Source organism: Notothenia coriiceps, unplaced genomic scaffold (genome assembly GCF_000735185.1).
Source record: "Notothenia coriiceps isolate Sejong01 unplaced genomic scaffold, NC01 NC01_scaffold00011603, whole genome shotgun sequence".
NCBI classification, from domain to species: domain Eukaryota; kingdom Metazoa; phylum Chordata; class Actinopteri; order Perciformes; family Nototheniidae; genus Notothenia; species Notothenia coriiceps.
In genome coordinates this window covers 194752-206985 of record NW_011344304.1, presented here as the reverse complement: position 1 = coordinate 206985, position 12234 = coordinate 194752, and the positions used below count along the sequence as shown (strand labels likewise).

Genomic DNA, 12234 nt, shown 5'->3' with positions numbered 1-12234 from the left:
CCGCCGCTTACAGTGTGTGCTCCGACTTGTCCAAGCCAAACCGCTCCCTCTGAGGAATTCACTCGGTCTCTTCCTCCTTTGCTCTTTTATTTCCTATTTTTTTTTATTTACTCTGCGCCTTTTCTTTTTCTGTATCATTCTTATTTGGCGCCTCAAGTATTCCTCCTTCCTCACGCACCTCTGTATGGTGCTCTCATGCCACATAAAAGGCCTGAATGCTCGCTTGTTTGAGAAAATAGCAGGGGTTACTTTACATTGTTTGGGCTGCCAGACTGCAGATCAGGCCTTTCCCACAGGGATTTATGCATCTGCAAAATATACACTTCATACATACTTCAGTGTTTGCCACGGAAAATAGCTGATATATACAAAGAAAAGACATACTCTCTCTTTAATGCAAACATGTTTCATTAGGAAATCTCAAAGTCAGAACTTATTTTGTTATTGGATGGAAAGTCTGAAGTAGAGGAGGAAAAATAAGTTGTGGTGAAGGTCAGCACAGCCGGATTTCCATCACACGAAAGCATGTGGTGAGAGAGGAAGAGGAGGTGGAAGGAAGGAGAGCTGATGGAAGGAGAGGAGTGAAGGAGTGGAAGTGCCTCCATGATCCATGAGATCCCAGAGCAGTTTTATTTATAGCAGCATCTGGTTATCCCGCCCCCACAACACTACCACACTTCCTGCCTACAGCCTGCCACTTCCTGTTGTTGTGTGGCCTCACTACAGGCCTGTCAGGTCAAGTCTGTGTGTCTGTGTTTGTTATATATCAGTGTGTGATTGTGTGTGGAAGGGGGACAGGAAGTGAAATGTGGGGTGCGCATTTCGAGGGGGTTGCTGCCTGTAGTCTAGACACCTCTGGCGCACTAACATTAAAACACACAAACACACACATTCTCACAATTGAACCTGAATTTAGAGAACTAAAAGTTAAGGTGTGACTTTTTAGTGCAACACATGAACCAGACCTTTGTATCATCTATGGGCATGTCCACACCTATCTCCTGCACCTCATTTGCTTTTGAAATAACAACCCTGCAGCGTTCTGTTTTATTTTCAGCTAAATTACGCTGTCTTGTAACAATAAAACATGCAAACTGAGGTGCACCTAGACCCAGCTGGTGTTTTGTAGCTTCTATAAATTCAGATGTAGCTTCTAATCAGAGCAATGTTTTAATCCATCATCATATTCATCATTATCATAGTATTTCTAGGATAAGTCAAATCAAGTATGACTCCATTTAAACCATTTCCTTGTGAGCAGTTCGCGAGTTTCACCAAAACAGAAACAGGAGCAGAGACGAGTGCAGCCATTGGTTTGTTTGAAAAAAAGCTGTGTAAGCCCTGGATTTACAATATAAAGTTTGTACTAATGGACAATAAAGGAAGTTCAAATAAAGCTGTTATTGCAGTCTTGGATTATTTACCATTCCTCTGTGCAGCATGTGCCCAAGTCGACCTATCGATAGTCCAAAACCCAAATCTATTCAGTTTACTATATTAGACTAAGAGGGGTTATTATTTTTGCACTTTTCTTATATGATTAATGTATGAAATTGTTGTGGATTCATATTCTGTCAATCGATAATTGGCTTATAAAATAAATTAATACAATAATATACTGTTAAAAGTTTGAGCACTTGCTGAAGCTTTCTTAGTTCTGGTTTTAACATGCTGATTTTGTAAATGTTTCAGTGTGAATGCATTAAAACAATTCTGAAGACCCAGTTGCAATAATACGTTGCTTGTATGAAATTTAGATGCATCTCTTTTTACAACACAAGGGCACACTGAGGCGTTAGCACGGCGCAGAGGTTGGTTGATTGATGGTTTGGGATGAGACATGGAGGATTATGAGCTGCCTCCTAAATGAATAATGATATATGATCAAAGATTTTGGCAGTGAACATGGAGTACAAGATAACTAGACCTGCTCCCCCTCCTCACTCCCACCTGTTTGGTCAGGTGATTGTGTTTGACTGACAGATGTGGGTCGTCAGAGCAGCATGGGGGTGATAGTTCTCACGTGTGTCTGTCAGCTGAACGAGCAGGGCTTATTTACTCGGCCTCAGGAATGAGATATTTAGAGAGCAGGTTCAAATACCCCCTGGACCTTCTCTCCCTGTGATAAGACCAAGGTCAGAACTGGGGTTCCCTCCTTGTGCTGTCTAGACGTGGCCCTCCTTTAGAGCGGACCCCCCAGGTATATGGACTTTTGTTCTGAGGAAGATGCAGGACTCCATGAGGAAGCTGCTAATGTAAAACCCACTGTTTGCCTAGTGTTGCCTCACCAGGGAGTCATAAAGTGTGTTGCATCTGGAAAAGTACTTCTCCAGTGTGTTCATTATGGGAACATACAGTAGATTCTCATGTTGATTTAAAGAAAAACTGATATCTTTTATCTTTATAGTTTATAATAAAGAAATCACATGTGAATACTTTGTGTTTGTCAGCATGGTTACGGTATGGTATGCTTGTCTGTTTGTCTGCAGCAAAAAAAAACACTGGACGACGTCTTTCCTGAAACTTGATATAAGGAAGAACTCTAAATGTATCTACATCACGGGCCATATACACAGGCCCTTTATCACATTCATTTGCAATGTTGTGCATTGACCTTCGATTTCTGAGCTCTCCAAGTTCCTTACTTCTTTATTATTTTCCATATTTTCTCAATGTATTATCGGCAGTACTCTTATTTTAACCTTCTATAACGTCATATATTCCTTGCTTTGAATAAACTATTTTACAACTTTTCATCTAAACCTGAATCTCTCTCTGTCTGTGCTCACAGGGTAAGGGACGGAGGGATGGTCTCTCAGCCGGTGACAACCCTCGGCCGCCGATGGTTACCAGGCCGGGAAGGGAGGGGGTCGGCGTGGGCTGGAAGGGTCCCCGGACGCTGGTCCTCCATAAGAACTCACAGGGTTTCGGCTTCACGCTACGCCACTTCATCGTTTACCCTCCAGAGTCCGCCCTGCACACCAACCTCAAGGTGAGACCTGCAGAAAGATTAGAGTATCAAGGTCTTGGATTATGTTGAGTATAAACAGTCTTATGGACCGGCCTACTGTTTCCCTGTCATTCAATTTAGTTTAAGTGTCCTGAAGTTCTCTTTTTAACCTCCGTGTTTGTTTTTACAGCACACATGGTCTCCATTTTATCCTAGCTGGCATTTAAAGGTTTTTTTGAGAGCCTTGTGTTTAAATTGCTGAAGCAGCGATAGAGCCAAATTGAGCTTGGAGATAAAGCCAATCAAAGTCAAGGATCAGTGAGGTTGAGCCGAGCAGAATAAACTCTTATACAAAAGGAGATTACTGGCTGATTGGTGACAACATATTGAACAAACTAATCACTATAAAAGCCTATTAAAGGTTGGAGGTACATGGTGTGGAGAAAAAATAAAGCCATGGTCTGTTAATTGGTGAGACCGGTGTAATTTGACATTTTAAGGATATAAAAAGCACCCTCATAGCATGCCAAAGAGAATGAAACTACTAATTGTTTTTCACTATCACTTCACAGGCCTTGTTTTAAGTATTTGGTGAATTCAGGATTGTTCTGGTGTTTTGTAATGAGCCTCTATGTGAGTGAGTAGTTATTTAGCTCTTTGAGGTGTGGGGGCAAACGGCTCCAGATGTGAAATTGAGGGATAAGGAGGAGGCTGGGGTGGGGTGAGCCAGCTGAAACAAGGCCTCTATTATTATTCTACCACCCCACCATCCAGCAGCTGCAGATAGGAGCACCGATTGAATGGGATCTGTTGTCTTAGCCTTGTACCACTCCCTGACAGTCAGGCCGTACCAGGCCGGCGCCACACAATAGGCCCACTGCCGGCCTTTGGCCCCGGTTCTGTCCTCGTCTCCTCTGCCTCAAATGTCACATGGCGTTTTGGGACAATCAGACCCATAGATCCATCCGTTCTTATCCGAAGAACGACAGTGGAAGTCTCCCAAATGACCCTCATAGTGTCTAATTATTAGAGGTCTACCAGGTGCATGACCTAATGGGGCATTTATTTCCTTTCATGGTGTCTGCAGGTCCTGAAAGTCTTAATTATATTATCTCCTCCTGTGTGGTCCCAGCAGGATTCATTTCTGTCTTTAAAACAACTAGAGGACCTTCTGACCTAATAATCCAATCTAACATGCTCTACTTATTATTTATCTGTTTATGTGTAAGCCAATGTAGTGTACTCCTGTATAAAGCCAAAGCTGATTAAAGCCAGGAAAACAAACACAACCGGCCATGGCAATACACCAACAAGACGAGTGACACAAACAACACAGATAGAAAAGACGAATCACAACAGCACAATAATATTATATGGTGTCATGGTTACAGTTCTGGTCTAAAATCTAAATATGGGAATATCCCCTTCCTGCTTTAGACTGTACAGGTGTGGACTGACAGTGTGAAGTATTTGACCCAGATGCCCAGAGTCTTGTGCCCAACTCGCACCATTCCTCCTCTGTCCTGAATGCATTCAGACCGGGGCCGCTCCAGTTGTGGAGTATCCCCGGCTAGAAGCTCCATTCTGGGGTCAGCAGCTCTCCTTTCTCTGCCTCTAAACCCCCCACCATTGTCTGCAGAGCCAGGAATGAGCCCACTCAGCGTAGCATAAAGCCAGGCACCAGTCAGTCCACCCTGCCCCTAACCCAAAACTGTCCACTCAGCTCAGTGTGTGTGTGTGTGTGTGTGTGTGTGTGTGTGTGTGTGTGTGTGTGTGTGTGTGTGTGTGTGTGTGTGTGTGTGTGTGTGTGTGTGTGTGTGATCAGACAAACTGCAGCTATCAGACCTCACCCACCAGCATCCTCACTGCTGATAGCTCTGTTGCTTCAGAGTGTGAAACATAACGTCACAAGCACCTGCAGACGGTCTAACCTGAAAGTCTCTCTAACATTAAAAGCTCATAAAACAAACAGGTCTGTCTGTCTGTCTCGGGAGATTTGGCTCGAGACCCGGGAAGTCATTCCTATTTGTGGAGGCGGATTAATACTCACTTCCTTTTAGCCCAAACTTTAGGGAGGTGATGATATGAATGAAGTGTTCACTACTTTAAGTCACCCATTGGACATACTGCATAAACTGCTAAATACACAGGTTTGAATGGGAAACTGAATGAATGTGGTTATGTGAAGGTCACAATCTTAAGAAGTTCACTGTTTAAATCTGGAGCACAAGCACTTCCATGAATCTCATCTTTTTAAGAATGATTTCATTGTATTAGAAATTACTCTCTTCAGCACTTTGGTCTTAATTTGTTATTTTACAAAGTGCTAAAAAAAAATACATTTAACTTAGAATTTGAGGAGTAATGTTGTCTGTTTCCGTTCTTTGCAGGATGAAGAGAACGGTAACGGAAAGGGTAAGTGCTTCTCTTTTTCATCAGGAAAATATTATAATCTTGCACAGTGGGATAAAGATAATGTAAGAAACTGGGATTTCACTTATTCCCTCCTGTCACCTCTGCGGTCTGCAGCCTATTTGCGTCCCCTACAGGACATTTTGCAGCACTGCATCTAAAGCAGCCAAATGCAAAGCACTTAAACACTCATATAAGAACAATTATAGGCCTGGCCAAGAACGTCATTAACACAAATACTCCACATTTTTATCAAAAAGGTCCAAGCTTTAAATACCAGGACCAACCTTCGGCTTTATTTCTAAAAATCTCACACACATTTCTACAATTTCAGCACAAGCTATGATCTTTTTACCTCTTCTTCATTGTATTGATATTGTCATGCAGGGTACCAGAAAGGTCGCCTGGAGCCGATGGACACCATATTTGTGAAGAGTGTGAGAGAAAAAGGACCGGCCCACCTGGCGGGCTTGTGCACAGGTAAAGGGAACATATGATGCAGGAACCATCCTGATTTGCATTGGAAATCTTTTGGGGAGAGCGTGGGTCATGTGATGCTGCTGACATGGGCAGTTTCAGAGAAGGAGGGAGGAAGCAAAGAATAAAAAACAACCTTTTCTCTTTAGTACTAGATCATACAAAGAATGTATTTTTCCCTGACTAGAGACATTATGTCTTTGGCTGATATATTTCAGATACCAGTATGACAACTCAAATGTTCAAGTCCATTTGGATGTGACAGGGCTATTGAAGTGTTCCAGTGTGCATGCTTTAACACAAGGTGTCACATCCAGAAAGTCACATGCAAACTCATACACTCTGAGCCATTGTATGTGTTTCAGCTTGCATGAAAGTCAACATGAATGCACACAGACTTTGAACACAAAGTTATCAAATGTCTTTTTCAAGGGCCTCAGTTTAGGACACACTGAGCTGTGCTGACATCGCGCCATTTTGTGTTTTAGATACCACAGCTCTGCCGACCGATTCATACTGACCGCATATCTGGGGACAAACTACTGATGACTTGATAGATATCTTGATTTCATAAATGTTTAGAAGTTCACTAAAAGACACTTCCAATATTACAATAATCCTTGTTTTTTATTGTAATAATGAAAACTGTAACGCTAACTTTGAATTGGCCTAGGCTGAGGTAAAAAGATGGGTTTTAGAATGTATGTATATTTCTTTCCCGCCCTGTGATGTGATTAATAATGTTATACATCTAATATATTCTCACCACATGTCTTTGAAAAGCTTTCCCACAAAAATAACATTACAAGACACTATGTGGTCATCTTAAAATAGTAAATGATCTTCTTTAATTATTAATTCAATGAATATTGAGGAAGTGTAAAACCTGCTCTACTGCTAGCCCCCCCTGTACATGTTTCCTCCTTGTCTCCTCACTGGCGGGTGTTTGAGCCTCCCTCAATCATTTTTAACAAGAACAGATGCAAACATCTGTACAAATGTAAACACTTAACTCCCTCACTTCCAAAAAACATGTCTACTGCGATTCCCCTTCAGATAGAAGATGTGCTAACACCCCCATGTGTGTAGGATCACTAGAAAGCCCAGAAGTGCTTTCAACATGACATCAGGACTCATAGATTGCATTATGGTTGAAATCATGTGTCAGTGTCATATCTCCTGCAGGACGAATGCGTAGTCTAAATACAAGGATTCATGTTTTGCTTAAGTTAGACACACCTTGGCCATCATTTTAAATAAAGAAAATTTAGATTTTGTATTGATTTGAAATATACCCTTTACCACGCCTGATTTTAGAGTTGTGATAGCCTTAGTCCCTTCTTAAAATGTGCTGAATATAATTGTATGATATGTGATCATCTGTCTTGCAGGTGACCGGCTGGTGAAAGTGAACGGAGAGAGTGTTCTGGGAAAGACGTACTCGCAGGTCATAGCCCTCATTCAGAACAGGTGAGACCTCCTGCCTCTCAGCACATAGATTTGGTGTGTTAATCTAGAAAAAACATGTTTGCTTTTTCTTTGCAAGCTTAACCTCGAGATGACAAACGCATAGTTGCTAGTACTACTTTTCTCTGCTTTAAAAAGAACAGTAGCCTGAAGCAGTGTACTTTACACTCTCACAATGATATACACAGTCTCAAAGATTTATAAAAGGGACACTGTACTCTGTTGGAACAGTAGTGATATTTATCTCTTATTTGATTTCAATTAAATTAAATTGCTGTACCTTACGGCATCGCACCACAACATATTTGATTAAACTATTTTTATAAATCCTTAAATATTATGAATATTTATTAAAAAACTAAATTCAGCATGCTATAGAAGTGCACCTATGTAACAATTTAGTATATTGTATTTATTTTGATGTATATATATGTTGATGTATAGTAATGACTGTGTAGTAACACACATAGCTAACAGCATGGATATCATAAGGGAGCATTGATCTGTAAGGTGACGTATGGGAATTCTGTCGTACCAAAATGTAAACGATAGAGGAAACACTGCATTATATGAAGACATTGACGATTTAAGCGATGATGACGCCGATCCGTTTTATATGCCCAATTATTGAATCTGTGAATACCCAGCTGATTAGCACTTCTACAGGACTGATTCTGTTGATATTTTGAGCCGAGTTAAACCTTTCTATAAATAGGTCGGGCAGAGAGGATTCATTCGAAAATATGCTGATACGTTTTTTTCTTTGTCTTCAACTTTGTATCAAGAACCAAGTCAGGATATTTAATGTGAATCTGTTTTTCTCATCATTCTAAATCGTCTTAATTATTCCGGCCCTCCCCTCTTCTTCCTCCCTGTACACGTTTGACAGTGAAAGTGTGTTGGAGCTCTCCATTATGCCAAAAGATGAAGATGTGCTTCAGTTGGTAAGTGTGAGTATGGGATTTTTCACGCACCTTCTCTAAACAAACTAACCCACACACACGTTTGATGAACTGCACAATTAATAACTTATTCACCTGACTCATCAAGAAAAATATAATTTTGTATTTGATATTTCATACACTTCAGGAATACTCTATGGTGTTTGTTCAACCTGGATTCTCACAGTCATTGTAGAAGAATGTTGAGATTTTGTCAGAATGGCTGCGGAGTGACTCAGACTCTTGCTCTGTGTTTAGATTACAACACGCATTCATTAAAAGCCACTGGTATCCCGACTGTCAAAGCATGTGAGAAAAACAAAACAACGCAGCTCCGTGCTCTTTCACACACCCATGTACTGTACAACACATTTTTGTCGCTCACATGATCAGACATGCATCACCCCTCCCCTTAACCTGGAGCAACATGTCAACATTCAAAACCCGATTTCACCGGATTTTAGTGATCCTTTCTCTCACATGCAGAAACACCTGGCCAAAAGAGTCAAACACTCAGTTCTCCATTTACTTATAACTGCCATGTCTTAACATTATAAACCCACTCTGTCCTCACACTCCTCCCCTCGCTGCTACGCCTGTATCTGCTGCATTCCTAGCATGACATCACCAGAGCTGCGCCTCCTTCCACACTCCCACAGGGTGGAGTAAGGCAGGGAATGAGAGGGAGGAGAGAGGGTGTTTGGAAGTATCCGACACAGGAGAAAACAAGGAACAACAGATAGAAAACTATCGGAAAAAAGGAATACAAATATAACTAAACATTGAATATTTCTGGAAGAAGAACAGCAGGTTCAGGAGCAGGAAGTTGGTAAAGATCAGTCTTCTGTTTGTGGCGACCACAAGCTTTACACGCAACCTGAGGAAAGACTCCGGATTCTGTTGGCCGGTGTAGGTAAAACTTTAAAAGATTTTCGAACTACTATATTTGTTTACCCCGAGAATGGAAAAATAATAGTTTGCAAGTATATTTTTGTTCTTCTCATGTTAATAATAATATTAAACTTTAATTGTTAAAGCTCCAGGTGCTTTACAACATTGAAATCTGAAAGAAATTGAGCCAAAATATATGTGATCAGCTTTGCAGAGAAGGCCAGCCAATTTAATGGTGCTTTAAATTGTTTATTGTTATTCATTTAAAGGTATAACTGGTTATTTAAAAATGTAATGTGGGACTTCATGTAACACATGTACATTGTAAGATGTAGTGCTGGATGTTTTTAAATGACATGGCAACTAAAGCTTTTGGAAATCTGCTCCAAAGTTTTGAAGCAGGGCTGATAAAACTGAAATAGTATTTTTGGTTAGGTTTTGAGTATCTAGGAAACCACCAGTAGTTATTTCAAATGGATAGTCATAAAGCTACGCAGTGTGGATATATATCCGGTATGCATGTATACACAACAGTGCCGGGGACATTTGCAGATGGCTGCTGTTTGAGTGAGTGTTGTGGCTTCTGCTCAAGGCAGTTCATGCAGTTTGCTAGCTAGCATGTGTTTGTGTGGCTGAGGCCCTGGGGACAAATTGTGACAAAGGGGGTTGAGCTGAGAGGCTGTTCCACTGTAAGGCTTGTTGTGTAATGTACAGCAGCATGAAGATGTCTTACAGAGTTATGGTTATGGTGTGTGTTGTCGTCATGCTTGTTTACCGTAAGAGCACATGATTTAAAGTCGCCACGGCATCACACACCCACCTTTCCTTTAAGCTTTTGTCCTGTCATATATTAAATCACTCTCTTCTGTCTTCCCTCTCCCAGGCTTACTCCCAGGATGCCTACCTGACAGGCAACGAACCCTACTCAGGGGGAGCTGAGTACCTGCCACCACCACCCCCCCTCTGTTACCCACACACCAAGGCCACACCCCCTGCTGGAAGTCCTCTGTCTGGCTCTATGGGCCAGAACCAGCTGGATAACTGGAGTCGCTGGCCAGGATCTTCAAGCCCCTCTTCCCCCCTGGACAACCGTTCCGCTGTGGGCAGCCCCGCCAGCTGGCAGGAAGGGCGCGCAGGTGAGCCCGGCGGCGTGGGGCACAGCAGCCCGGCCCACCGCACAGAGGAGATCCAGTACGGTATGACCAGCCAGCAGCCTCAGGGCCAGACCAGGGGACGCTCCTACTCTTCCTCTTCCTCATCAGGAGGTCCTTTGTCCAGCCCGCTGCAGGTCCACTACCCGAACCACCACGTTGCCAGCTCCTCTCAGGCACCGCCGCGCAAGTCCAGCTCAGCCTGGACAAGCCCCCCCCTGCCCCAGGTCAGCCATGGCCGCACGGGGCGCCGGCAGCAGGCGCTCTCTGACTGGTACTACAACCAGGTGCCTGAGCGCCCGGGACGCAGCATGCAGACCCGCCACCGCAGCTACTCTCAGGACCGGCTCAGCGACTCCCGGAGGCAGCAGCAGCGGACGGGCGGCTGGCCGCACAGCGCCTCTCAAGACACTCTGATGTTACTGCAGCAGTCAGGACCCGGGCCCCATGGGGAGCCCTACTGGTCCTATGCAGACTGGGAGGGGGGCCCAGGTCCCGGCCACCCTACCACTAACTATACCCGAACCCGCTCTGAAAACCTGCTGGCCCAGTACGATCGCCATGGCCACTCGTTAGAGATGCTGGACCGAGCAGCACCTGCACTGGTCTCGCCTCGGTTTGAGAGGCCGTCCTGGGTTCAGCAGGCTCCCCCGCCGCCCCCCAGGACTGACGCCTACACAAGGCAGGGGAACCATTACGGTGCAGCTCAAGCTCCTCCAATGCCCCGGCAGTCACATTCTAAACACCACCCCCAGACTCACAGCCAGGCCCACTCCCAGCCTCAGCCCCAGCCTCAGCCCCAGCCTCAGCCCCAGCCTCAGCCCCAGCAGCCTGCTCCCCAGAGCAGGCGGCTCCCCTCTGGGCAGAGCATGGACGACCAGCCGGTGGGCTACCGCAGCTACAGCCCCTCTTTTTACCGGAAGACGGGTCGCATCATGCAGCAAGCCCACTCTTTCAGGGACCCTTCGTACTCTGGCCCTCACATGAATTGGAACCCAACGCCAAAAACGAGCCCCCCAGAGGGCACCACAGCACCCCTCACTTCTTCTGCTGCGTCTCCACTTGCCTCTGCCACTCCCGAATCCCAGGACCAAGCGTACAGGCCGACAAACCACGAGAGGGAACGAGGGTCCGTGGAGGCAGAGGTGGCACAGACCCAGGAAGTGGTGCTGAGGCAGAAACCTCCTACTGGGCGGAGGAACGCCCATGGCATGCGTCACCCTCACTACGCCCTGCCCATAGACGGGCTAGAACCCTCTTTGTTTTCTCCCGATGCCCAGGATCCTGCCACTAGTTCCTCGGGAGATGTAGCCCCTCGGAAACCAAATGGCAACCTTGCCCCACTCCCTATAGAGGACGACTCCCTGGCCTCCATCCCCTACATAGGTAAGCTAAGAATATCTAGGCTTCATCCCTTGTCTCTTCTCTTACACCTTAATTAACTCTAACCTCCAACTAACCTTGAGATTGTACCACTTCCTTTGAAACTGTAACTCACACAGAGTATTTATTGAATGTTAGTGAACGCTTAACTAAGAGGAAATGCAAAAACCATTATGCAGACAGAATTATGAATTTTGGGGGAATGTGTGTTTCCTTAATTTCCTTCTTGTCTGTCCATTGAGGCTCCAGGCTCTTCTCAGATGCAGTTTCCATTCTCTCTGTGTGTGTGTGTGTGTGTGTGTGTGTGTGTGTGTGTGTGTGTGTGTGTGTGTGTGTGTGTGTGTGTGTGTGTGTGTGTGTGTGTGTGTGTGTGTGTGTGTGTGTGTGTGTGTGTGTGTGTGTGTGTGTTTGTGTGTGTGTGTGTATACGTGTGTGTGTTTGTGTATTTTTGCGTTTGTGTGTATTGTGTTTGTTTCCCGGGGAAAACACTCACGAGAAACACCGGCTGTTGTTATTCCTGCTGTGACGTTAAGTTAATCCGTTCTCCGCTTGTAATTATGCC

The 12234-nt window shown here is 44.3% G+C and overlaps 1 protein-coding gene across 8 annotated transcripts in view; it reads left to right on the top strand.

Moving 5' to 3' along the window:
- Nucleotides 1–12234, top strand: part of LOC104946861 (rho GTPase-activating protein 23) — a 55082-nt gene that overhangs the window by 29528 nt on the left and 13320 nt on the right. For 6 of the 8 annotated variants that reach the window (XM_010772757.1, XM_010772758.1, XM_010772759.1 and 3 more), the window contains exons 2-7: nt 2792–2992; nt 5341–5365; nt 5750–5842; nt 7231–7309; nt 8196–8256; nt 10022–11675. In XM_010772757.1, the coding sequence (XP_010771059.1) occupies nt 2792–2992; nt 5341–5365; nt 5750–5842; nt 7231–7309; nt 8196–8256; nt 10022–11675 (2113 nt within the window). Of the gene's footprint in view, nt 1–2791; nt 2993–5340; nt 5366–5749; nt 5843–7230; nt 7310–8195; nt 8257–8925; nt 9161–10021; nt 11676–12234 lie in introns of those variants that run through there. The other 2 variants (XM_010772754.1, XM_010772760.1) reach the window with 2 other exon arrangements.